Source organism: Folsomia candida, unplaced genomic scaffold, assembly GCF_002217175.1.
Source record: "Folsomia candida strain VU population unplaced genomic scaffold, ASM221717v1 Fcan01_Sc011, whole genome shotgun sequence".
NCBI classification, from domain to species: Eukaryota; Metazoa; Arthropoda; class Collembola; order Entomobryomorpha; family Isotomidae; genus Folsomia; species Folsomia candida.
In genome coordinates this window covers 3,955,316-3,982,784 of record NW_019091203.1, presented here as the reverse complement: position 1 = coordinate 3,982,784, position 27,469 = coordinate 3,955,316, and the positions used below count along the sequence as shown (strand labels likewise).

At 36.8% G+C, this 27,469-nt stretch overlaps 3 protein-coding genes across 4 annotated transcripts; all 3 read right to left on the bottom strand.

Annotated features, from left to right (window-relative positions):
• Positions 1-1,891: 1,891 nt before the first annotated feature.
• On the bottom strand, positions 1,892-6,711 carry LOC118436895. Of its 2 annotated transcripts, none has more exons than XM_035855554.1 (3): positions 6,496-6,711; positions 4,725-5,082; positions 1,892-3,856 (listed from the first exon to the last, which is right to left on the bottom strand). In XM_035855554.1, the coding sequence occupies exons 2-3, from the start codon at positions 4,885-4,887 to the stop codon at positions 3,303-3,305; spliced, it is 717 nt and encodes a 238-aa protein (XP_035711447.1). In that variant the 5' UTR covers positions 4,888-5,082; positions 6,496-6,711; the 3' UTR covers positions 1,892-3,302. The 2 variants fall into 2 exon arrangements, with proteins under 2 accessions (XP_035711447.1, XP_035711448.1); XM_035855555.1 differs by having other exon boundaries at positions 4,725-5,065.
• A 12,900-nt stretch (positions 6,712-19,611) lies between these two features.
• On the bottom strand, positions 19,612-21,691 carry LOC110855028. The gene is made up of 4 exons (XM_022103463.2): positions 21,511-21,691; positions 20,423-20,659; positions 20,025-20,192; positions 19,612-19,947 (listed from the first exon to the last, which is right to left on the bottom strand). The coding sequence occupies exons 1-4, from the start codon at positions 21,556-21,558 to the stop codon at positions 19,885-19,887; spliced, it is 516 nt and encodes a 171-aa protein (XP_021959155.1). The 5' UTR covers positions 21,559-21,691; the 3' UTR covers positions 19,612-19,884.
• A 1,838-nt stretch (positions 21,692-23,529) lies between these two features.
• On the bottom strand, positions 23,530-25,761 carry LOC110854995. Its single transcript, XM_022103427.2, has 4 exons — positions 25,593-25,761; positions 25,045-25,278; positions 24,350-24,517; positions 23,530-23,744 (listed from the first exon to the last, which is right to left on the bottom strand). Exons 1-4 carry the CDS (start codon positions 25,635-25,637, stop codon positions 23,682-23,684), a joined length of 510 nt encoding a protein of 169 aa, XP_021959119.1. The 5' UTR covers positions 25,638-25,761; the 3' UTR covers positions 23,530-23,681.
• Positions 25,762-27,469: the final 1,708 nt, after the last annotated feature.

Sequence of the window (27,469 nt, the reverse complement as noted above, 5' to 3'; positions counted from 1 at the left end):
GTACATGTTGCTAGCGCCGATTTTGTACCGAGAAATGGGGCATACCGGTACAAAATCGGCGCTAGCAACATGTACCGGAACCGGACAGGTTGTGCTGGTAGGGCGTTATCGCTATTAAATAATGGACACAATCCTAATGAAGGATTTATACATTAATCCTGCTACTAGTAAAAATAAAGCAAACGTGTACGTATCTATGTATGTACATATTACTTTCTTAATGCTTCCCTAAGGCGTGTAATTTATTCAAATATCATCAGGCTTAATAAATTAAATTCATATTTCGACAAAAAATCTATAAAAAAATTAAATCTCCGTAAAAATTGAAACACATAAGTCAATATCAACGAAAATAAATCTCAGTAAAAATTCAAATATCGTCAAAATATAAACAATTAGGTCTACAAATTAATCAGTTCAGCTTTATTTTTACTAGTAATAGGATTAATGTATAAATCCTTCATTAGGATTGTGTCCATTATTTAATAGCGATAACGCCCTACCAGCACAACCTGTCCGGTTCCGGTACATGTTGCTAGCGCCGATTTTGTACCGGTATGCCCCATTTCTCGGTACCGATTGTATACCGATTTCGTGCTGGTACAAGGAAATCGGTATCTTACTGGCACAGTTTTGATACAGGTGGAACCGTACATATAGTACCGATACCTGTTTTGTATAGTGTTGCAGGTACAGTCCCGGTACCCAAAATTTGTTCCTAAACTGTGCTGGTAAGGTACAGATTTCCCTGTACCAGCAAGAAATCGTTATACAATCGGTACCGAGAAATGGGGCATACAGGTACAAAATCGGCACTGGCAATGTGCTAGTAGGGCGGTAACTCAAAATCTCACTCATGAGATAATCCTAGCATTGTTTTATAACCCCAATAAATTCAGCAACATATCGCATATTTACACTCATTTATTTGTGCCCGAAAATTTGTCAAAATCTCACAAAATCGGGGGTGGGATACTCCTAGGGGTGCGATTGATAAGGGGTGGCATCTACAGGGGTGCGATTGCTCGGGTGCGAATGATCGGGGGTGGCTTCATCCTAGGGGTGGCAATGGTGGGGTGCGTTAGCCGGGGTGCGATTGATGGGGTGCGATTGATCGGGTGGCATCATCCGCACACCGTAAGACAAGAGCGAGCTAATTCCGGCAAAAAGATTGTATGTAATTGGTGCCGTTCCAATGTAGCAGAAGCAAGCGGAAATGTATGTTTCCAATAGTGGGATTAATATCACTAATCCATTCCACCGTATTGCTGAACAATTCGGCGACATGGACAGGAGAAACGGAGGTCTGCAAGGATCTATTAGAATCAGCGCAAGGATGGCTAACGGTATCAGGTAATAGTTCTGGTTCAGCACGTGGAAAAACATGAGCATAGCTTTAGTTTGCAGTGATGTTTCCAGTTTTTCTTCACCTTGAGAAAGTAAGTAAATCTTAAGCGTAATGAACTAACACAATGATAATAAAAAGAATTGTAATGTGAGGATTTAAATAAGTCTACAACTTGCACACATACCTTGCATTATGTTATCCTCGAAATTCAGACAAGTATTGATCATTTGTATTTGAGCCTTGTCCAAATCATAGTTCCAACAAGACCCCATTATTCCCAAGAACATTATTCCGAAGACGAACCCTTGAAACTTTTTTACCAGTGGCATCACCGTGAAATATAAGAGGCAAGAGACAGGCAGTGTGTATAAAAGCATAATTAGATTGAGTAATTTGAACATTTTTTTCCCAACGGGGTTATTGATGGAAACAAATCGTTTCAATATAGGGTGAAATTGGAATGGGTAATATTTAAACAGTTTGAGACAATGGCGGTAGTGTTCTATGATAAGGGGAAGGAAATGTGTTGAATACATTTCGATGTTTGGAAGTGAATCAAATATTTTTTATTTATTTAAGCTACATATAAATAAATGCAACTTGTAGTCAGAAAAGCGGTAAAGGAACCTTTGAGACGCACTGTATATAAATATGGTAAAGTTATTGGTCTTGACAACCTTACATGCGTGTTCTTTACGTAAGCAACCTTACGTGTGAAAAATATCAAAGCATTTTTTCTTTTTTCCCAATTTTGTCTGAATCGTGGCGTTTGTTCATTCGCTAAACAAAATATTTCAAGGCATGTGTCTGTCACCATGATCAAGTAGACGGAAGTGAGGAATAGATATATACTAACTTCAAACAATTGAACTACGTAGAGGTGGAATATTTTATATCAGGCATGTTGATTTTCCTTCAAGTTTAAAATATTAATTGTAACATCCGTTTCCTGTAGAGTATCGATTATTCATGAAACCCTTACATAAATAAATTTCAAGGTAATTTTATTTTCTATACATTACTTGTATTTGGCAGCCCCGACCAAAAATATTAAGGCAAGTGGGAATATATGTAAGTGGGTTGTAAATGCATATTAATTAAGGAGGATATATATATCCTGAGAATGATGTGAAGTAGTTAGCAGAAATATGACTTTTCGAAGCTACCTCTCTGTCACCATTTCTTATTTAGAATCTCTGTATTTCGAGTAAGTCCATACACGTAGCTAGTAATACATAGGTATTACGACGTGGTGATTGCACTGCAACCTTTCAGTTCAGTCACATACACGTACCCGATCGGTGATAATCCGGTGATAGAATTTCCTAGAATCTACAACATATTTACGCGAATGTGTGTTTACTTGTCGCGAGTTATGACCACAATGACAGAATGAGTGCTCGGTTGCTGCTTAAATTGTGAGCAGCGGGTACCTCACCCAAGTACCTTGCTCAGTTGGCCTTCGTACCCCAACCAGTCTTTGACCTTGGCTAGACTGGTTAATTGAATTAATTATGTGGATGCGACGTAATTCGCGTAGTGTAAGCTATCGGCTGTACAATCAATGTAATAGGCTTATGGAAAATTTTGGTGACGTTTGATTTGTCGATATCTACTGATTAATGTACCTTTGCCATGGGCAATGTTACTCTCTGCAAAATGCATATCACAACCTGTATAGTATGTATTAAATTGCGAAAAAATCAAAAAGTTTAAGTATTCCTTTGAACAAATGTGTCGGTGCGTAAGCATTCAAGAAAGGTTTCGGATTACATATTCATGCAATGACAGTCGAATCGAATTTCCGAAACGTTTGCTTAACTATATTGGTATGGTTATCAGGAATAATTTAATGGGACAATTCAATTCAAATGGACCCTGATGTAGTTTAAACTTTACGTATGCTACGCTACGATACTAACTAAACTATTATTTGTACACTCAGAATGTCTAATTATACAATTTCTGCTTTTGCACTGTACACGACCATGCGCTCCTCAGAATATCTAAAATAGGAATTTCGATATTGTTTAAAAACATGAGCACCACCCCACCCGGTAAAGCCAGCGATTAATAAAATCGCTAAAATAAGAAATATCCTAATTTTGGCGGGAGATTGTTCTTCTTCATTTAAGCGAATCTCGCCATCGTCAATCTGAGGGTGGCACGGGTTGGTAATTTCAGCTTCAAATCTGGTCCGTGATGTTGTCATAGTGGAGGGCGAAACTAGGTTCCTGGGCGAGGTCGGTGGACAAGCATGTCCACAAAATGACACTGATTTCGCCCGAATTGCGTAATCCTCCCTGTCAGAGAAGCCCCACGACCATAAATTGTGCAAATTCGGATATCCCGGTCGCAACTGGACCGAGTTTCCAGTACAGGAGGAATCGTCATGTAATTCGACACAGCTGGATGTCGGACTTCCTGACATTTGAATGGATCCCCACGTTACCAAAGGCGGGGTTTTTATGCAGTCCATGTCAGAGATCGTGTATGTCGTTCCTGCTCCTAAAACATTTGAATAAAGGAACAGGTACACTATTAGAAATCCAGTATTAAAGTAATACCAAGCGGTATTCATTGTATATGACTCTACCGAAGTGGTATTAATAAGAAATACTGAGTAGCATACCACAGTTTTACCATATCTGTATAAAATTTTTACGGGCCGGTGTAACTTTAATACCAAGTGGTAGCAACTTTTATACCGAGAAATCAATACTAGATTTCTAACATTTACGATTTAGTGAACATAATTAATTGACCATAGGGCCCCCAAAATCGCATGATTTTGATAAACTGGTTTTCGATTTTTCAAAACTTGGAAAACCCGTTTTCCATTTTTTCCCAACACGATTTAAACTAGGGTTGCACCGAGTACTCGGCCGAGTAGTCGGCCGAGTTTTCAGGTTTCGGCACGAACCAAACTCGGCCAAGTATTATGACACTTTAATTTACTACTTTTACGGTCATCATCATCTACCTATGTTGATAATGCCTATATAGTGCTCCTTAAACTCCCATGCATGTTAATTTTTGTTATTTAAGTTTATCGAGAGTGTCACCGAGTACTCGGCCGTACCGAGTATACTCGGTATGGCCAGTAAGTTTTTAAAAATACCCGTGGAACTTATATGTTCAATTAAGGTAGATATTTTACTTGAAGGTAACTCAAATAAATGGTATCCTAGTTATTTTTAAGTAAAAATATTCATTAATTGAACATACCAGTTACATTGGAATTTAAAAAAACTCACTGGTACTCGGTGTGGCCAAGTACTCGAACGGCCGGGTACTCGGTGCAACCCTGACTTAAACGCACCTTGGAAACCAGTTTTACACAAAATTATAAACATTTCCAACACAAATTTCTCACCAGAATGGACCACGTTATCGAACAGGGTAACATTTACTGGGATATTTCTCTTAATCCCGGCCCAATTCCGGGGGTCACATTGGTCAAAACATGGTCCGATTGAGACCACCGTGATGTTTTCATTTTCCACCAAAATGTCATTATCCCAACGATGTGCCGTCATTTTTCGGACATTCGTGAAGAAAAAACCTGTCTGAAGCCGGACGAAGTGTCCGTCACAGTTTTCCTGAGAATAAATGTTGACACAGTTCCCGTTCGTTTCAATTTCGTAGAGATGACCAGTTTCGGACTTAGGGATTTTTGGGATGCATTTGTCCACGTCAAAAATTTGGGCTAAATTGCTGAAGAGAAGAAAAACCTGGTTCAAAATTTTCAATATTGAAATTATAAATTGGATTTTTGAGATGAATTTGTCAATAAAAAAATTGGGCTACATAAGTACATAGTTAAATACAAAAACCAATTTTTGCAATTCCTCTTTCATAAAGTTTAAAGTCATACTTTAAAAATTATCTAAAAGCTTAGATATTTACAGAATTTGATCAAATTCTTAAGCTTGGATGCAAAATTTTATAAAATTTAAAACCCCACATAAAAAATTTGGTCAAACGTGACAACCTAGATAAAGAATTTAGAATCCTGGGTACGAAACTTAATAAAAATTAAACCTTAAAATAACTTTAGCAATTTTGGTCCTACCTCAGAAAAACTTTACAAATAAGGGGGTGATACTAATGAAAGTGACAGTTTTCCCCGCTCGTTTAATTATTTTAGGAGTCATGTTAAATTTTTCAAGCCTATTACATCTCATTCAGAATTTAATCAGCTTTCTGAATCCGAAAACCAAAATCCGTTATCTCTACTCGTTCTAAAATGAGAGCAAAAAATTCCGACAAAGTCGCAAAACGGTTTTGCCAAAACGCACCAAAATTTTTGTTTCAGGGATCGAAAAAACACTCGCAATTTTGTTCCAAATGGAGGAATCCATTGGAACAAAATTAACCGAGTACTGGACAGATACGAGGAACGCAGAAATGCGGATTTCAAAAAATCAGTTTGCCGACCTGCCCTCCTGGGATCGGTGAAAGTAGTGAAGAGGGTGGACATAGCTTTTCTCAAGAAATATTATTTATTATTTGCAAGACTTTGAATTCTAAACTCTAATTGAAAGATGTATCATAAAGAGATTGACCCCCTTCATCAAAAACAAGCATGTCATGGACATGACGACACCCCACTATGACAAGATTGTGACCGACTTTTTTCGAAGCAAAAATATCGATTTTGTTGAAAAAAGAGACGACGCTCTAAATATCCCTCAAGCGCGTCCAATTGAACGGTTTTGGGCCCTAATCAAGTAGGAATATTCCAATAGACAAAAACCACCCAAAAACTTGCGAGAATTTATACAGGTCATGACGGCAATAATAAAACTCGTTGGGGAAAATAGTGGCAAAACGTTCATGGCGACCGATCGCAAAAAGCTTCGCTCCATCGGAAGGGATGGAGTGTTTGGACCATTGGTGGACAATTATAAGTAGCTACAGTCCCCATCTATAATTTATATAAACTTCACCAAATTTCCTGTTACCATTCATTTTTTACACACAATAAACCAACTGCCACTTTCATTAGTATCACCCCCTTAAGTCAGGTTTTGAAATTTCGAAAATCATATTTACTCGTTATTCGCATAATTTAGTTTACTAATTACTGCATTTCATGAACTTAACAATCTTATCTCTTAATCACTGTATTCTTATTTTCTTACGATCGGACTCGTTCGTGACACGAATTCCAATCCTTGTAGCCGCCAGGTACTCAAAATTTGATGGAATTCCAAGATAGAGAAACAACACTGCCGAAACCGGAACTGTACTTCGATGCATTTCTAGCTTAAAATCGTTCCCAAAAAGTTGCAAATTTGACCAATTTCCAGTTCTGTTACGTATTTACATATGTATAAATTTGCATGCGTCACCTTCCAGGCCTGCCTCAACAGTGAATTACTTATCGGTTCGAGAACACTGGATAATTAACAAGTTACACAATACGTATACTTCTTTCATGGCTTGTATTGCATCTAAATACGTATTTGCATAGTACTGTGTGCATATATATATGTATGTATGTATGTATTAAGTACATATGAGCATATTAAATTATGAAAATTCTACAAAAGTAATTGACTTACCTGCAGACGTGTTTAATTATCTCGTCCGACAAGAATCGGTACATTTTTGGGTAGTAAAATACGTGCCTAGCAAGTCCAGGTAGCACTGATGATAAGAGAGTTTATATTCACTAGTGTACAAACGTTGAATTGAGACAATTGGTAAAACCGGTCTAGAAAAATATGTCTGCAGTCTAGTCACAACATGCTTAATATGCACATGCAAATATGTACATATACATATTTACATATATGCACTCTAAACAAAATTGAGTAAAAAAGAGGATGACACAACAGTCGAGGTAAAATTTGTCCAAAATTGAGTAAAATTTGCCCAACGTTGTGCGAACAAGGTGCATCATCATCATAATTTTACTCAATGTTGGACAAATTTTACCTCGACTGTTGTGTCATCCTCTTTTTTACTCAAGGTTGGGCAAATTTAGTACAACTTTTTTTAGAGTGTGCAAATACATCCTTCTTTTCCAAGGAAATAACTACAATTGTAATATATGAAATCACGTAATTGGGGCCCGACATGAAGGATGCGATCGATTTTTGGAGAATTTTGCCCCTTTACCCCACCATGTGACCTGTATGCCCCACGTCATATTTAATACGGACAGGACACGATGCTTCGACTCCGCTCAAATCGACCACGTGCTTTTTGCACATTCCTCATGCACATATGGTAGGTATCTATCCTGGATTACACGAATGCGTTTTAGGGCACATTTTATTGTTTCTCCCATCAGGAATTCCAATGCATAAATTGGTACATAATAACTAGTTCCTTGTCGACAAAATATTTTCTATCAGTTACATAAATACATAATTCGGTTAAAAATTCAAACTGGGCTTAGAGTTTACATAATTGGGATTTTTACTTCGAACAAGGATGTACTTATTTATATGTTTGTATAATCAATTAGTATAATAAGGTCAAAAATAACAATACAAACTTGTATTCTATTTTTCTGGAAAAATTTAAAATAATCAGAATGGGAATTTATCTCATTTAGGCAGTTTCATCCCAAATCCTGGGTGCTTTCTGTTGCTTTCCCTCATCCCCGTTATTTATTTCTCCTCTTCGGAAACTTTGGTTTATACGCATACACGCACAAATCAATAAATTTATCACCCTCTCACATGTTTTCCTCCCCCACTAGTTGAGCTTTCTTACACTAACTTTCTTACATGTTTCTAGTTTTTCCTTAAAATTTATCAGTCAAAACTTACGCATCTTGCGTCTAGTGTTTCTTTTTAATATTTGCGTTAATTCCCTATTTCTACCTTCCAATGTTGACCGCTCAGTTCAGGACTGCTGAGGAGATTAGGAGGGATCGCTTAATTTACGCCAAAGAGAGAAAAAGGGTAGAAGAGGTAAGTAAATACACACATTTAAAAATTCGGCAGAATCATATATTTATGTACTCATTTCTGGTATTAATTTTGTACAAATTTCCTACCGGATTTGAAGTATTTTTATTTTGATAAATTACTGGTTAAATTTTCAATAAATACGTCCAATCCGTAATGGATTATCCATTACTAAACGGTACTGGCCTTTATTACAAGTGCCAGTAGAGTTATTAATGTACCCTTGTTAGTAATGATTTATTACCGATTTTCGTTGAGTGCGCAGAAGTTCCGCACTGTAAAAATCCGGTACAGGCACATATACACATATGTACATATATGTAAATACATAGTAAATAAATATATCTGTACTTACATAAGCCATATCGGTATTGATTTGGTAGTGATTCCCTACCGGATTGGTAATGGCTTGCTTATACTTTGTAAATTTTTCAATAAGATAACATTACTAACCGGTAATTCCCATGATTATTTATTGTGTCGGTAGAGTCAGATAGTACATACATACTCCGGTCAATAACAATTTATTTAATTCCGGTTTTTAAGAGTAACTGAACAAATCAAGGAAGGCTTAAAAAGTGTATAATATGCAACTGTGAAATATCTGTGCATACTTTCGTTACATATTTGTATTGAATTATTTTCCAAGCTTCCACGCTGACAAGTTTATGGATATTTACATAATATTCTTTATATTTCAATCCTTGCGAAAAGTTTGCAAAAATATACATATTTCAAAAACGTACATAAATACGTATTTTGATGCTGTTTACAGGTTGTTTCACCCCTTCTGCTCATGCTCCACTTATTTAACATGCATTTTATTTGGTACTGTGAGCAAGGTAAGATTATAATTTGTGTGAAGTGTAGCACTCCGATTTGCTTGCAATTATATATTCCAAGTCAGTGAAACCAATGTTTCTTCAGACCGTTGGTCAAAAAATTGGTTGGGAAGAAAATTACCATTTCCATTTTCGGCAACGCGCCGCCGCCGCCGAAAAGTTTGATTTTCTATTCCTTCGACACCGCGACGCCGCCCCGCGCCGCCGAAAAATCACAAAAAACTAGCGCCGCCGAAAATTTGTCGGCGTCGACCTATGTATTGCATTGTTAGGTTTAAGGTTAGCGTGAAAATGTGGTGAAGTCACATATACAAACACTCCGTGATGGTATTTATTTGGCGATAACTTTTTCCCGAGTTGGTAATAGTTTTATTCTCATATGATGAGTTTAATAGGACTTGGTCCAAGTCCAAGTGGACTTGGTCCAAGTCCAAGTGGACTTGGACTTGGACCAATCCTAATGACAAATCCTAAGTTTAAATTACCATAACAGTGAATATTATTCACTATACTGTAATGCCGGTTACCACGGCACCGGCTAAGTCAAATATGCACTCCGGTTGGTGATGATTCAATTCAATACCGAGTTTGCTAAGAGTGTACATTGTATGCTCAATACTATTAAACATTTTAATCGAGTACATCAATTAAACACTTCATTTTGTACTTAGATCGCGAAGAAAAAATCAATGCAACCGGCATCTTGGTTCTAACCGGGATCACAGAATTTATCGGGATTTTCTATTGTTTCTTTGTATCTTGGAACTGGGTACGAGGCAAAAGTACGCAGCAAGTGAGTAAAAAAAATATTTCATTTGGAAATAAATCGAATCCTTATTCACGCAAATATCTGTTTGCTCTGTTTTTTATAATTATTTAGTAACTTTTAGACTCAATATAATTCAAGGATTACTTATTGGCACTTACATAAATACGTATTAGTAGCAAACACACTTATTATTATGACCATAGAAAAAAATACTTGAATTATGGTTCTTTTAAAAAATAGTGACATAAAAATCTGACAGTTTGATGGCGTGTAAAAAAATTATGATTTAAATTTAGAAAATATTTAATGACTTCCCCTCTATTTTTGGATTGAACATAAATTTCACAAAATTCCTTGTTTCATGTATGTGCGCATGTCTTTATTGCGAAGATATTTAGTTAAATGGACGTTAGCCCTTGCAAATTTAAGTCCTTATTACACATATGCATGTTCAAAACTCAGAACTCAACGAATCCCGAGGCCCGAGATACAAACTATGTACACTGTAATAAACTTGGAGACCAATCGACCCCCGACGGAGCTATGTACTACAATACTCTATTTACGGGTAACGATTTAAGAGACGTTTTGTCACCAATAGGAAGTAGGTAAGTCAAACCTCGTGTACCAAACACACGTGATTTAAAGAATTTTAGAATTTTTAGCTTACCATCTACTTTTTTTACATGTAAGTATTGAACTTTTTAGGTGACAACATCACGTGTACATGAGTTTTTGATTTATCTACCTAGAACGCTATAGTGCATAGCTCAATCAACCTCTCAATAATGTTTTGACAAAATTGTTACCGGCGGAGATACTACACAACTCTACCGTGTGGTAACACTATAGTAACCAATCGTCTTCTGAGGGTAAGAAATTATCTCCGTTATCAGTAATATTTGTATTACCTGAGCGCTGACATTGGGGGCTGAGCAGGATTTAGCCTCTGTATATATGTTACCCCTCGGTAATAAATTATTACCCAAATGGTAGAATTGCATATTATCTCCACCGGTAACAATATCATCAAAAAATTGCTGAAAATGCAGGTGACGATTTGTCTCCAAATTGTACATAATTCATAATATTTTTCAGTCTTCCAATATTTATTAATGCGATCAAAATTTAATACGAAAATTTATAAAATTTATTGGATCACAAATTCATCTTTAAGTAGTGCTTAGTTACCATGAAATTATTAATTAATGGGTTTCTTATCTTTGTCCCCCCTCCCACAGATTTTACAACCCTCCCTCAGAATCTTATCCGTTCTAGCGTGGTTTTCATATCTCACTTGGTTTATGACCGTGTTCTACATCGTCAGAATGCCGCTACGCCCTCCATCCGTCCAATTTAATCCGTTTCTTGTGATACTCTGGTTGGCTGTGACGTGCCTCCTCTGCGGATACAGATTGTACACGAGGAGCTTACTCCCGCTTAACGGCGAATCACCTGACTCACCTGTTCCTCCGGACGAGTTGAGAATCTCTGGGGATGAAAATGCACAATTGGTTACTCCACCAGTTCCGGTGACGTTGAGCGATGGGGCATTCGCAGTACTGGTAAACTTACAACAATCTCGGAATGTCGTGATAGCCCTGATGCCAAGAGGGGAAACTAGGGGGGAGCTAATGACAGGAAAAGTTATCTTGTTAAATTAACAAAACCTTTATTCGAGTGTTAATAGACATCAGTTAACGTTGGATTAGGGGACTCGTCGCCTGTGACGTCACAGGTTTAAAAATCTGAATCGTTTTTTCGCATTTCTCAGCTCTGGGAATTGGTCAATTTTTAGACCAGGTCAGTACCAATATATTAAAAATATAAACTCCAGTTTGGGACAAGTTTTGAAGGAGAAGACCAAATATTTCTGAAGGCCTTCACCCCTTTTGGGACGGAATTTGAAAATAAATTCCCAGAACAGAGAAGTGAGAAAAAATGTTCAGATTTTTAGATCTGTACATACGTCACAGGTGATGAGTCAATGATGAGACGTTGGATGGGTTGGATGAGAATTGTTGAGATCGTAATAAATCGATACACAAAATGATCCGTTCCAAAAATTTATTACATTCGCCACGCACGCAAATCAAGTTCCATCGTCAAAGAAATAAATGGGCGAACTCACGTCAACTTCTCGAGTAAAATATGTATGTACCGTTTGAAATTTCGCCATGGAAAAATATAGGATTGTTTTATGTAAATATTTTAGTAGATATTTCGAAGTTTGCGAAATATCTTTCTACTAAAATATGTATATTTTGAAAAATATTAAAAATATACAGGAAAATGTGTCTGTACGATAAATCCTCAAAATATGTAGAAAAATGTGTACGAAAAGCCTAAAATAAATAGGGAAAATATGGAAAACAATGTCAAAATTTTTGTGATAGTGCTAGTGATGGAAAATCAGTATATGAAGTTTTAGTTCGGTCTGATTTGGTTATGCAAAAGTTATAAATATCTGCCGTTGGGTAATTGCAAAGGGGGTGTACATTTATTAGCTCGCCCTGCGTGGCAAGACAGCTATTTACATAATTCCTCTTGTCAGTCTGACCATTTCTCCAACTAAATCTGCATCAGTGCAAAATTACATGAGCTGACTCAGGATAGGGCTAGCTAGCCCTATCCTAACAATATTAATATTTAGGGCCAGTTCACATAGCGAAACAGTTCGATAAAGTCATGCAGGATACATATTTAGCAGGTAAAAACTGAAGATTAATGCTCACAATAAAAGATATTATGCAGACAAGGAAGGAATTATTATTCTTAAGTGCATCAGAACTGTTGCGCAGACTATCTATTTAAACAGCAGAAATATAAATTTACGTAACACTTGTACACGCATTTTTGATCGGCTAACATAATCAATTCGACAATTTAATTTAATTATGTTTATTACTGTTAAAATAAAAATTATCTAATAAGCATTATCTAATATTATTCGTTTACACTAAAGGGTTGTGATTTAATTTCTCCCCAGTCAGTTTTTACTGCTCGCACGGACCGAAATTCAGCTGTAATTGCTGAACCTGTTGATATTAAATTTTGAAAATTTTACCATAAGTAGTCCAATACAAAGGGTTGATCGTGACCACCCTAGCGTTCCAATAAAAACTTTAGTTCGCAGCAATTAAAAATATAAGAAAAATCGGAGAAATCATGATGTGGCGGGAAAACGATAAGGCTACGGACCAGCAGAATTTTTTTTCAAATACAACAAAAGGCCTGCGCGACGTACAAAGATGTCATCAACTACAGAAACAACGATTAAGCTAAAGATTCGCCAGGGACCGGAAGTTCTGTACTTATTTATGAAAAAGTGTGAAATGGGCCAAAACGACTAAAAATTAGGAACACGTAAATTTAACATACTGCAATTAGAAAATTTGCAAAATCGACGAATTGGAGTCACACAGCTCATAATCTAAGTCAGGAAAGCTTAGTATATCAAAAGAACATTAATGCCCGTGCACAGTGGGCCAGGAATTTAAAAAAGTGGCCGTTAAGGCAGTGCCGCTGTTTGGCTTAACTAGTATACCATCTTACTCTTTGTAACCAACTTGACCTTGGTGTAAAATATTAAGGCACAGGTTCAAGCCAATCGGATAAACGAAGCGGTTAAAATTTGTCTAATACATTACGGAGATAGGGATTTTACATCTTCTTACATTCCCGCCCATTCCCGTGCATCTATGACTAACTACTGGCGCCATTAATTAGGTAATACTGGTGGGATGATACACTGCTGCGACCAGCTGCGACCATCAAACTTTATTAAAACCACACCCACTTTTAGTCATTAAAGTTAAAAAAGTCAAATTTAGGTTGAATTATTTTTACTCAAATATGCTTTAAGTATACTCAATCATTGGGCTTTCTCAGCAAGCTGAGGTGGTAGCAGGATAATATCTTGGCTTTAAAAACCACACCCTCTATAGTAGAGGAATATAAATTAAACATTTCTTGCTGAGAGGCTTAATGGCCGATCTTGTCATGCTTAACAACATTAACAATTGAAATTCGGATTACTTTTCAAATTGTTAAGGGATTTTTAATTTTTTTACTATTTGGGAAACCTTATGTCAATGGGCGAAATATATATGTCCAGATTTTTTAAATTCGACCACACCCCCTCCAAATTAAGGTTACAAGATCAAAGAAATTGTAAAATATAATTAATGAATACCGCCAAATTTCAAACGCGAAAAATCGAACTGCCGATCGAAAAACTATCTCGACACCCTGGTCACTACCGGCAATGTTCAAATAGTCATATGCCACACCCCTAGTGGGTGTGGCCCTCTGCGACTTTTCGATTTTAACGGAACCATGTCATGTGATATATCATTTTTTTCAGCTCGACAAGGGGGTTTCTACGGAATACCTAAAATTGGGAAACCGCTCCCCTAGTAGGTGTGGTTCTCGGAAAATTTTCGATTTTAATAAAACCATGCGATGTGTTATGTCATGTTCTCAGCTCGACGAGAGGATCTCGACAGAATAATAGAAATTTAAAAACCACACCCCCAGTGGGTGTGGCGTTCAGCCACTGAAAGTAGATGATTTTTTCCGATTTAAATTTTTCCCACACCGAAATAGCACCAATTGTATTTTTCCGTCTCCACGAAGGCTCGGGTTTCCGTTTGTGGCGGTTTTGAGTGCATTTTTAGCTCAAATATAAATTTGTCAAAAAGTTGTATGTTTTGTAATTTTAACGCTACATCAAAACCGAAAGAACTAAAACATTTTTTTCTCAAAAAGTACTAAAAATAAGATTATAAAAATACGCTTCTAAAAATTTAAAACTTTACTTTATTTCGGAATTTTGAATAATGCAACAAGGAATTGTGAAAAACTAAATTTTTTGAACGTGGGTTTTTCTTAATTTACATAATGCAATTCTAATTATTTTGTCATAGTCCCCTCATTTAGTTAAGAGAAATGATCAATTACACGACATGGTTTAATTAAATTCGAAAAGTCGCTGAACGCTGATTTTGAACCTCCTTCGCTGAACCCCCTTGTATAGCTGAGAAAAATGATATAACACATGGCATGGTTTTATTAAACTCGAAAGTTTTCTGAAAACCACACCCACTGGGGGTGCGGTTTCCCAATTTTAGATACTCCGTCGAAACCCCCTGGTCGAGCTGGGAAAAATGATATATTACATGACATGATTCCGTTAAAATCGACTTTGCTTAGAGCCACACCCACTGGGGGTGTGGTGTCAATATTTTAATGATTCTGTCGAGATCCCCTCGTCGAGCTGAGAAGAATGATGTATCATATGACATGGTTTCATTAAAATCGAAAAGTCGCCGAGGGCCACACCCACTGGGGGTGTGGCAGGTGACTATTAAAAATTACCTCATATAATATATGCTCTAGGTTATTGTTGCACACCAAAATCTAATTTTTATTTCTTCAAATTCGGCTCATATATATTTTTGGCCAAAATTTATTAAAGTTGGCCCACTGTGCCGTGTAGAAATTGAAGAAATATTCCAAAAAAGTGGCGATTTTCGTGAAAAAAGGCAAGGTCAAGATCTATGGCGTCATATCCTCAGGACAAATGAATCCTCAAATGAGCCATATCCAGAATTGGACCTATAATATATGATATACAAAACCGAAGAAAAGTCGCATGTACCACCCACGTGCGTTTCAAAATGTGCATCGAAAGTCATGGTAGCGGGATAGGTTTTTGGCGTGGAGTGACAACCCTACATTTTAGACAAATATGGCACATATTAATGCCAATAATTTTATAGGGAAATTGTGACCTGAAGGCTTTGATAGCATGAGAAACAAGGATTTTTTTTGCAAATACTATTTTGTACTTTTCATGCCGGATGATGGTGCAACTCACACTGTAAGAATGACCAAGCCGCTTTATAAGTGGCAGGGTAAAACGGTGTGTAGCGAGGGGGTGTGGTCTGATAAAAATCCGGTTGTGGGTGTTTTGGAGAACCAATTGGCCATACTTACGTAGTATATGCGCAAAGATCCAAAACCACACACAACCGAGGAGCTCTCACTGAAAGTTCATGAAAAGTTAAATTCCATATCCAAAACCAATTTGGAAAAATTAGCACAGAACTTTAAGCAAAGAGTTTAGGACATGGTTATCGTGGGTGATCGAAAGACCAAATACTAATTGTAAGGTATATTTGAAGAAAAAATTTGGTTCGTTGCGTCTCACAGATTTGAGAAATACGCTTTGGTTTTTTTGCAAGAGGTAGTGGGAGAAATTAAATCACAACCCTTTAGTAAACAAAATAATTACAATAGACGCAAATTATGCATAAAATCTGGCTTAATAAATTTGATAAAACCTTCATAAACAGAGTGTGAATCCGTATGCAATTCAATTCCTCGAAGTATTTATGTAAGCTGTACTTAAACAGCTAAAATATTTGCACATGTAAAATTTTTCTAAACTTAAATTTTCTATTATGACGGTGTTTTTAGAGCGGTGGACTAATCTCTATAGGGGATAAATTAAATCGATAGAATTCATATATGGCTTAAATTTATCACTATAATGTGTCGTCTCCTCAGATTTTTGTCGACATCATATACATATCTGCACCGAGGCAATCTTTTAACTTATGCTTCCGATTTGAGCTGCGCCACGGTTTTCAGTCATCTCATTCTTAAAAAAAAAAAACCTTTATTACAACCACTGGACCCCACGAATGGGCCATTACCCAGGGAGGGAGAAGAGTACCTGAGCTTGGCAGTGGGGAAAAACGAGAAAAACCCACTGCAGGCACTAGGACTTGAACCCAGCACCTCCATTCAGCCCACTCAGGTGGACGGTAAGCAGGACGGCATTTCTGCCACTCCGCCTCGTCACCCTTAAGTTTTTTTCATATTCCTCGGAACCTTTGAAGAAGTTTTGCCCTACCGGATTCTTACGGTATGTGGCTATGCATTCGAACTAACTGAAAATAACCCATTAATTGTCTGCATTTTACCAACATCGTTTGAGGAGACTAATAAAGATTTTTATATCATTTCATAAGGAAAGCAGTAAATTATATCGGTTCAATATAATCGTTGTTTTTCCTTCATATTCAGAAATCCCAGAGGATGCAGTCTGAGCGACCATACCAAGAATAAAGCTTTCAGTTTAAACAAATTCCGTGCAAATAGTTGAGTACAAGAAAAACAACAATATGGCCTCGCAGATAAGGACAGAGGAAAAAAGTGTGCCGTTTTTCATCCTTCCATTTTCAGCTGAATGTGCGACATCGCTAGAAGTTTTGAGGAGAAATCATATCGATGCTCTAGAATTGATCAAGGGTAATTAAAATTGACTTAGTATTTTAATCCATACACGTCTGCTCGTATTTCTTTCATTAACTGTGACAAATTAAAACTAATCTAGTGTTAAAAAGTTAAAATTTATCTAACGCGCTTGTTACATAAATATGAATTTTGAATTTAAATGTAGTAACATACTTGAAATATGCAGCGTTCTCTTTGTTTACGTCTATGTTATATTTAAATATTTGGCGGGGAGATCAGTAATTAACACTTCTAAATACTTATTTGTAGGAGAAGATGAGCTGGCATCTTACTGTTATACAGCTTCAACAAGCTGGCCACACTTCAGCCAATTCCGTTCAGTCGTAACTGGGGCTAATCTCACGGAACTTCTCGATGCTCTCCGGTCCGAACCGCTCTGTTCCAGCAAAATGCACGATGTGATGAAGGAAAACAGTGAGGCAGAAAGTAATGGACCAACCCCACTTTCGTTTCTTTTTTCTGGAGCCGGGGCAGAATTTTTCCAAATGGGCTTAGAATTGTATCAAACATGTCCAAGTTATCGTAGCCACTTCGACGATATCAATTCCCACCTCATGGATCTCGACGGTATAGATCTCCTTCGATGGTTCAGGGATGGCGAGGAAATTCCGCTTTATAGGCTATTAAGTACGTTTGCCTTGGAGTATTCCCTCCTCAAAATGTGGGAAGACTGGGGAGTAAGACCCACTTTATGTGTCGTTGGCCACTCGTTTGGCGAACTTGCTGCAGCTGTAGCTACTGGCGTGCTGAGCCTTCCAACCGCCGCCAGATTGATCGTGTATATCAGACAAACAATTTTGGAGAAGGTAATACCAGGAAGCATGCTTTTGCTCTTGACTGATGAAACGACGACCATCAGCTTAATTAATCAATATACTAAACGAAAAGTAATGGGCAATGAAACGGGGGATGAATGGATCGACGTATCCATTATCAATACCCCGAAGCAAACAGTTGTTTCTGGTCCGACCCACGTAATAACAAATTTTGCGACCTTCGTTCCTCCTCATTATATTAGGAAGGCGAAACCAATTGATGGAATTGTTCACCCATTCCACTCTCGATCTATGGAGCAAGGCTCCACGGAGTTTAAGAAATACATCGAGAAATTGGAGTTTTCTAGTCTCAATGATGAACTGAAGTATATCTCGTCAATGTATGGAAAGCAGATGGAAGTATCACAAAACCTGGATGTGTCTTACTGGGTTCAATGGTACTACAAACCTGCGCAATTTATTGACTCCGCCACCTCCGCTGTTGCCCTTGGAGCACAATTATTTTTGGAGCTGAGCTCACAACCAATCTTATCTAAATTGATGAAGATAAACTGCCCCGAGGCAAACCTTTTTTGCATTCCATCGTTGAAAAAGAATATTTCAAACTGGCAAACATTAATGGAAGCTGTTGCTTCTCTGTATTTGCACCGAATTGAGGTTGACTGGACAAAAATATGGAATAGCTTGAACGACGATTGTAGGTGCATCAAGCCAGTGCCACATCTGATGCCCGCATATTCACTTCAAGGCGAACCCGCTCTAGGTTAGACCCTTAATACGTTATTTACGGACCTGCAAATTTATCTGGGTGAAATAGGGTTTCCCTTGGAAACTTTGATATCTCCCAGAACGATGTCGAACAACTATTAACGTTATTATTGTTTGATTTAATATAGGCTTGCATAAATCATGATATTCTGTAGTTGTATAAAAATGCATTAGGTTTATCTGTATCAAAATTGTATATCACAACCCCTTAATCTTATGCTCTGCACCTTATTTTTTGGGTTTGGGCCAATATTACAGTTTATCCTCTTACTGATTATTTCATGCGTTATGCTTGGATTCTAGAGAATACTAAATATTAATGTATTATTTAAAAATGTATTAGTCTTCCAACAATTAACTAATTCTTGTAGAATAAAGTGGTTTTTGTGACTGTAATTTAAGAATCTATTTTTACTTCAAGTGATTTGCCATGGATACATGCGTAATTTATGTTTCGCCCAATACAATTAACAAATTGGCCTTTTCGGCCAAACAAGACACAAATTATGGCATCCGGTGCTTTCATGTTCCTTATCACATGCATAAGATGATACATTCTAAAAACTCCTGTCAGAATTTTAGTATCAAAAATCGCATTGCGATCCATCCATACTTAACCCAAGTACAGTTGCACTTCACATAAGTGTAATTGTACATCGGTTAAGTACGGATGGATCGCAATGCGATTTTCTATAGCTCCGTACCGAAACACCGACATGCGTTTTTGCAGTGTATGAACCGGGGAAAATGAGAATTCTACTAAACTTAAATGTGTGTATAGATAAAACACATTGAAGTTAAGTATTCCCGCGCTATCCTACGAATTGTTGGGGTGAAGTGAGACTGCAGCTTCTGTATCTGTGTTTGCCACCGTTTATTTATTTCATGTCTCACATTGTGTACATATGTTCCTCAAACAAATAAAACAAATGACATACATACAAACATATTTTAATTGTGAATGTTATCCACTAATCCAAAACTGGTTATATGCAGTCTTACTAACTATTTCAACTCTTTACCGCAAAGGCACCAAAAGAAACAAGACAACGATTATAGACATAGACCTCTGATTAATTAAGTTGAAAACTTATTTGACTCATAACTTAGTTCCTTCCAGAATTTGTTAATATTTGAAAATTACTCCCGCCGTGATCACGTATAATAATCCGTCAATTATTGCCATTGACTGTAAAATAATAATGCAAAGCCATAATTATTTATATTTATGAATACTTATTATCCTTAAATAAAATCTCGTCTTACCCCTCCCGCCAACTTGTTGGAATATTTTAACCCTTTCCACAATGATTTCCTAGCCTCGCTTGGGATGCCTTCTGGCACCATTGCCGAATCAATCCCCCTCGCCGCGGCAATCATCAAACATCCCGCGATTAGTAGAATTACTCCCGCCACGGCGTGGTATCCGGTGTCCTATATACATTAAAAATTGGTAATAAACATAAAAATAAATTGTTACCGAAAACAATCATTTTCCACGCTAGTAAATATTTACCACCAGAATGTAAATACAACTTCCGAGAAATTTAAACCTACATAGTCCCATCTCCTAACTATAATTAATTTGATTTGAATTTCGCCGATTTTTTTATCCCTTTCCGGTAACAAATTGACACGATCCGCAGAATTTTGAAATTTCTTACCGGGATTTTATTTTTTTTCGGATCGATCAAGAACCCCACGACGATATTTGCAATCGATAAAACGAAAATGATTATCGTAAATGCCACGAACGTTCGTTCCATCCCCATCGCAGAGCTGGGACAATTTGCAAACGTCTTCTTGCAAACTTCCGGATAGTTCTCCGTCCCCCAAAGCGTTGTCCAGGTGTTATTGAAATGGGCGTGGCACCCAACCACCATTGCGATGAAGAGGACAACCTATTCAATCAAATATAAATTACGCTTAAGAAACTAGTATTAAATCATTACCAACCGAAGTATATATGTCACTCTACCGGCACGGTAATTACCGTTCAGTAAGGCTGCAGTAGTGAAGAATTTACCACGCAGGAGAAAATTATGTATGTACTACCAATCCGGTAAGAAGTCATTACCAAATCAATATCAGCACGAGTATCTATGTATATACATATGTATGACTCGACCAGTTTTTAACATTTTTTAAAACCATTACTAACCAGAGTACATGCATACGTATTTATATTACTCTTTCAGCATGGACCAGGGTTACAAGTGATATATATCACTGAGTGAGATTTAGTGAGATTTAATGATATATATCAATCATCTCACTTGGGGCTGAGTGAGAAATATGAGAAATAATGAGATAAACTAGTAGTTCATGACCCCGTCCGCTAGGTGGCGCTAGTGCATGGCTCATAAATCTCACTAAATCTCATATTTCTCATGTCTCACTATTTCTCATTATATCTCAGTGAGATGAGATTTACGAGGGTGAGATGAGATTTCTGCAACCCTGGCATGGACATAGCAAACATTACCGACAATGTCGGTAATGAAAAATTTACCGTCCCAAAAAAAGTATTACCAGTCCGATAAGAGATTATTACCAAATAACTACCTGCACAGAGTATAATTATATTCGACCCCAACAGATTTTTTAGTCAGTTTTGAAAGCTTACATATTTAATACTTATACATTTGTTACCGATTAATATGTAACACAAATCCTACCAATTTATCTCTCCCAATTTGGGAATAAATGTAAAGTTTGAGTAAACTAATCATTCATATAAATAACTTCTTACCAGCGAGACGATTTTAAGGATAATTTGTGCACTTTTAATTTCCACCATTTTCGCAAATAAATATTTAAAGATATATTCAAAAATTTACTTTATTTACTTTATCGGTGTACAAATCAGTCCAAATAATTTGTGAAAAGAGCACGCAAATAACTCCTCTTCTCGCCAAAGTCACTGTCGTATAAGTACATAAATCAGGCAGGCTCTGACAAAGAGTGGTCTGATACCTGGATGCATACGTATTACGTAAATACATACATACTCAAATAAATAAACCGTTGCAAACGAAATGTGGCAAAGAGGTGAAGCGACACGGTTGCCCGGTCATTGTACGTAAAAACAATGCCGAATTTTGAAATCCCCGCCCAAAACTACGTCTAACACAGTTAATACCAAAATTTAGACTTTAACGTCGTCTACACGGTCACGTGGTCATGACACGTTAAAACTAGGTCAATCTTACAAATTCTCGCCCAAAACTATTTACGTCTAAAACGGTGGAATCAAAAAATTCGACACATTTGACAGTTTCTCTCATCCCCGTGGCGCCGTGACCTTATGACCTACAACGCCCATCTTCGAACTCATCCGTCTTCAAAAATTAGAAACATGTTGTCGAACACCGCGCGTCGAAATTTTGAATCCGTTGAAATCCATTGTAAAGGTATAGTGGATACAGACAGACAGACAGACGGGCAGACAAGACATTTCCATAAAAGGATTTCGCATCACCACTTGATAAGCGAATGTGGTGAGTAATGCGTGAATGGATACATTGTTATCAGCAAAGACAAGATAACATTTAACGAGACAAGGAATGATTCAGGCCGGATTTTCATTGACGCGAATGCCTCGCCGTGACGCGAGTTAAGCCAGGATGGGTGTCATTAAAAAAATAAGGCATACGTATTCATGTCCGGTTCCGTCTGAAAATGGAGGTCTCTCCACGTATACTCCCCGATTTTGAGGAAATTAGTGTCAATCAGTCACAAATTTAATTACAGCGAAATTTGCAATACAACACGACCTTAAAATATTCGGGTTTGGAAATTTTGAGATATCAACACCTGAATACGAGAAAACCCGCAAAATGGTTGTAAAGTTGTGCAACTTCAGGGCGCGTTTTCTCCTCTTTGGATGCAAATATCTCTGCCAAAGATTGGGAGATCATGTCTATTGCAAATGGTATACTGATTACGTTTGTGATCAAGTTGCACTAATTTTAATTGGTCAAAATCTAGGAGCATACGATGGGAGACCTCTATTGTGAGTGACACAATAGACAAGTATGTCCACACATACTTAGGATTGATAATCATTTTTTTGCATGATAATCATACAAGCCTAACCGATAACCAATAAATTCTTGTGAATATTTGTAAGTATTTCCTCTCGCGCAACGTTGGTGGCAATTTGCAAGTGAATACATACTTGTGAGTAGGGTTGTGACGGCATGAGATGTCATTGACACATTGACTTGTCATAAATGTCCAACTTGCCACACATTTAAAATTTGTGACAATTATGACATGACAAATTCAGATTGTCATAAGTTCCAAGCTTGTCAAACATTTAAAATTCGAGACAAATACAACACATAATTTATGACCAATTCAAATTGTCAGAAATGACAAATGTGTCAGATATTTAAAATTTGTGACAAAAATGACAAATATTTATGACGAAATCAAAGTGTCAATGTTCATTTGGTCCTTCATATTTGTCATAAGGCTGACAAATTAAACAGTCAAATTGACAAATATGACAATGTTTTCGCTTGACACAGACAATCCCATTCTTACTCCTAAGTACAAGCACCTAAAGCAAATCTGAGCACGTGGACAGCACGTGGAACGCAAATTCCAAAGATTGTGTAGGCCATCCTCCCCAATTATCGCCCAGCCAAGGTCGATTCAGTAGATTTACATATTTATATTGGAGCGATGCAAATATAAAATTGGCAATAGCAATTTTGCAACATAGCTGTCGTTAAAACACGAATTTTGTATTTTGCATATTTAATTATGAAAATATTCACTTCCATTTTATTTCTGTTCGTCATTTATACGTCACTATTCATTTATTGAATAATTAATAATTCAATCTTAATTTTGGTCGAATTTATATATCATCAATTTCATGTGTTAAAATCATTTCCATATCGTTTTTTTAAGTTACGACTTGAAGATTAATCCACTCGTGGCGAAGTAGAGTAATGCATCAATAATGGCGAGTGACTGAAATACAAAATTTACATATTTTAATCTGTGTTTTAATCAATCGAATAAAAATACCAAGATTTTGAACCACATTAAATTATACTGGGATTAAATTTAAATTTCTGACTAATTCAAATGTGTTTTAAGGTTTTTCTTGACTTGAATATTTCTGGAAACAACGTCATTTTTTCATACAAGTTAAAATTACGTGGGATAGATCGTTAAAACTATTCCGTTTTTTGTATGTATGTATAGTAGTCACATCGTAGCCGTATTTTGGACTTCAGAAACTTTTATTTTACAGGATTTGAACTACACTCTTAAAAATATGCGATTTGTTTGAAAAGTAAGCGATTACAAATAATATTATGGTTGTAAATCTCAATTCTAATTTGAATTAACTACATATGCTAAATCCAGAGTAGTGTTAACCTTATAAACCTTAAAGTTTACTCGGGATTTCGTATAATTTAAAATTGAGACTGCAGTTGCATACTTTCGAAAAGGCTCGTATTCTTTTTGAGAGGGTAAACGCATAGTAAAAAATCGAGAAACACGGCTCAGAAGTATACAAATATTTTCTTCACATTTAGATATATCACACATTTCCAGTTCTAACTTACCCCTCCCGCCAGTTTGTTTGAATACTTTGTATATTCTCGCAGCAATCGGATCGTTTGACCCGGCGACGTGCTGGGCGTCGTGGCGTCATCTATCTGCGAGGCCGCCGCGATGAGCAAAATTCCCGAAATGAAGAGAAGCAGTCCTGCCACGGCATGATATCCAGCATCCTAAGGAATTCAAAATTTTGAAAATGTTAACCTTCATTGTGACGTAATTTTTCGAAATTTTGGAAATGCATTATTCTTGTTGATGGATTAACCTCTAACTAGTGTTAAACATATGCACACAATTACATATACTTCATTCAAGTAATTGTCGGATCACTTGATTAAGAGAATTATTTTGATATTTAAGGGGTAAAAAATAAATAATCTGGAGGGACCTATTTATGTATTAATGAGAACTCATTGACAAATTTTAGGAGGCAAAATCTATAATTTTAAGTGGGTGATTTATTTAATCCTTTTTTAATCAGAAGAAATATAAATTTTTATGGATACAAATATATCTTTTTTATGGATTTTATTCCACAATGCGAAAAAATGTCATTTTTAGAAGGTTGTAATTTAGCTCGAAAACTCCACCACGAATTTTAAAACAGAACCTCTTCTCATCATTGTTTCAAATTAAAAATTTATGTTGTCCAAATCTGTGTAAACTAATTAAATTTAACTAGGATGTTTTTTAGGCTTACCGGGAGCCTCAATTTTCCCGCATCAATCACAAAACTGGCCACAATGCTGATGACGGATAAAATTACGAAAATAATCGTGAATGCGACGAAGGTCCGTTCCATCGCCATGGCATTGCTGGGACAGGCTTTAACCGCTTTACACGCCTCAGGAACCCCCTTTACGTCCCACCAATCTTTAAAAATGTTGTTAAAGTGGGCGTGGCACCCCACCACGGTTGCGATGAAGAGGACGACCTAAAAAGAAACAAGGTTGTCACGTGCTAAATTTATTTTATACGTGAAATTATGCAAATATCTATGACGCAATTCACGTAGACCTTAGCAACTTTGTAAAATCCGTGAATTTAGTAAAATACATAATTTACCTATGTACCTATGTACAATAAGTTTTACAGAATAAAATGACAATCTGTGATCCTATATAGGATGAGTTTGTAAATTTAAAAAAATTCGTTAGAAATAATTGTAAAATTCTGTAAAAGTTACGTAATTTTACAAAGTTACCAAAAACTGCGTGAATTGTCTCATTGATAAATTTATATATTTACCAGGCACACAATTTTGGCAATGACGACTTTACTAATCTCCTTCATTTTGATGGGCACTAATTTTAGGCAACAAAATAAGGCAAAATTTTTCTCCTTTATAAAATTGTGTTTAAACCGAGTCCGCAATTGCGACGTAACCCGACTGGCGAGTGCGGTGTTAAAAGTGACGATTGTTATGCAGAGTTTGTTATCTTGTGAGTTTGATAAGCTTGACAATAATTATTTTCCTCATGGACAATTTACCCGACATTCCAGACCAATAAATTTTCGTTCTACACGCAGTGAAAAAGTTCGACTTTTTTAAAGTTCCCCATATTTGAGCAAATCGAAAATTGCAAATTTTCAAATCATACCACAATCTTATAAACAACATGCCATAAGAAAAGTATATCTAGGGGATCATGCATAAAAAACGGGCCCACAGATTTTATTCTCGTCAAGATCACCCAAACCACGTGATTGAAGATAGAAAATTGTTTAATGCAATTTTGTCCACATGCTTTATGCACGGCGCGTATGATCACATTTATATGTACAAGTGAATATAAAATGACCGTTGCCCTTGATAACTGCTTATCACTAAACAGCAATAAATGAAAGGTTGCACTCTTGAAAATAAAGTTACCCTTTCGTAAAGTAAATTCTATATTAAGTTTATAATACTAAATCCAGAGGATCCTTTACTCTTTATCAAGTCACCGTTACTCTAGATTTTGGATACTTTGCGGAATATAAAATTTACGTAGAGAATTGATGTACTTCTCAAAAGGGAAACATCATTTTTGAGAGTGCACTCTGCCAAAAAATGAGGTAATCATCTCTCACAGTTCACCTTGTGTATATGCTTTCGTGATAAGCATTACAAATCATACGTTCTCCCCTCCTGGACAACTCAATCTGCAAACAATTCCACGCATCCGAGCTATCACATAGTGCGATTCACACATATTTATATATTTACATACATCTGCACTGGTCAGGGTTATCATTTACTCCGTGTATATGAACTAATTGTAAGAGCGAATCAATTTACCATTCCCGTATTAACAAGATACGGCTTAAACTGGTATCAAGTACAAAACTCGTGTACATTTTACTGCGTCTTTAATCTTTGTGCGGTAAAACCTTATTGGGGTACATATGTAATGTACCCCAATAAGGTTTTACTCAGGTACATATTTCATGCCGCTGGAATTTGTGTAGAACAAAGACTTTTACAGGGTCCAGGATGAGAAAATATGTAAATGTAACCAATTTTAACCCTGCGGTAGATATATGCATGAAATAAAATAATTCCAAGCCGAACAAGGTACTTATCTTAATAGTTAATTAGCTTATTCAATTAGGTTAATTAATTCATTACAGGTATAATAGGGCATGACAAAGGGCCCAATTATACATACATACCTAGTACATATGCACAACTGAAAAAATTGTGGTAATACTGGATATGGATATGTACTTATGTATTTAGGATGAACACGTCCCTTTCCTCTCCTCTCATGGAATATTTTTATTGTGTTAAAGTTTTTAAGGCTGTTAACCACCCCCACTTTTAAAAAGCAGGTCACCACTTCCCCATTCATCCTTGTGAAGTAGTGATCGTGAAAATTTGGGAATTTTTACTCGCCTTCGTGACCTTCTAGGCCTTACCGAATTCCGTACTCTTTTACTGGACTTCTACCCCCTATGAGTGGACTTTCCTCACTACCGATACCACTAATAATTTACCTTTACAACGGAGGATACCCACTACTTTGTTAGTGAAGGAGGGTCCTGAGGGTCTGCACCCCCAGGGCACGGCGCGGAGTTCTGAGTGACCGTTACCTGCGGGGTTGGCCATTCTCGCGCACTTAACGTGCCTATCTCAGGCGAGA

What these genes read in the sequence shown, in the direction of transcription:
- LOC118436895 (XM_035855554.1), bottom strand. Translation starts at nt 4,887, where the DNA reads ATGACGGCACATCGTTGGGATAATGACATTTTGGTGGAAAATGAAAAC. An exon ending in CGATAACGTGGTCCATTCTG is followed by an intron (nt 3,857 to 4,724) that starts GTGAGAAATTTG and finishes CAAATGTTTTAG; the next exon opens with GAGCAGGAACGACATACACG.
- LOC110855028 (XM_022103463.2), bottom strand. Translation starts at nt 21,558, where the DNA reads ATGGTGGAAATTAAAAGTGCACAAATTATCCTTAAAATCGTCTCGCTG. An exon ending in TCCTTAAAATCGTCTCGCTG is followed by an intron (nt 20,660 to 21,510) that starts GTAAGAAGTTAT and finishes TTGATTGAATAG; the next exon opens with GTTGTCCTCTTCATCGCAAT. An exon ending in CGAAAAAAAATAAAATCCCG is followed by an intron (nt 20,193 to 20,422) that starts GTAAGAAATTTC and finishes TAATGTATATAG; the next exon opens with GACACCGGATACCACGCCGT.
- LOC110854995 (XM_022103427.2), bottom strand. Translation starts at nt 25,637, where the DNA reads ATGAAGGAGATTAGTAAAGTCGTCATTGCCAAAATTGTGTGCCTG. An exon ending in CGGGAAAATTGAGGCTCCCG is followed by an intron (nt 24,518 to 25,044) that starts GTAAGCCTAAAA and finishes TGAATTCCTTAG; the next exon opens with GATGCTGGATATCATGCCGT. An exon ending in CAAACAAACTGGCGGGAGGG is followed by an intron (nt 23,745 to 24,349) that starts GTAAGTTAGAAC and finishes TTTGTATTTCAG; the next exon opens with TCACTCGCCATTATTGATGC.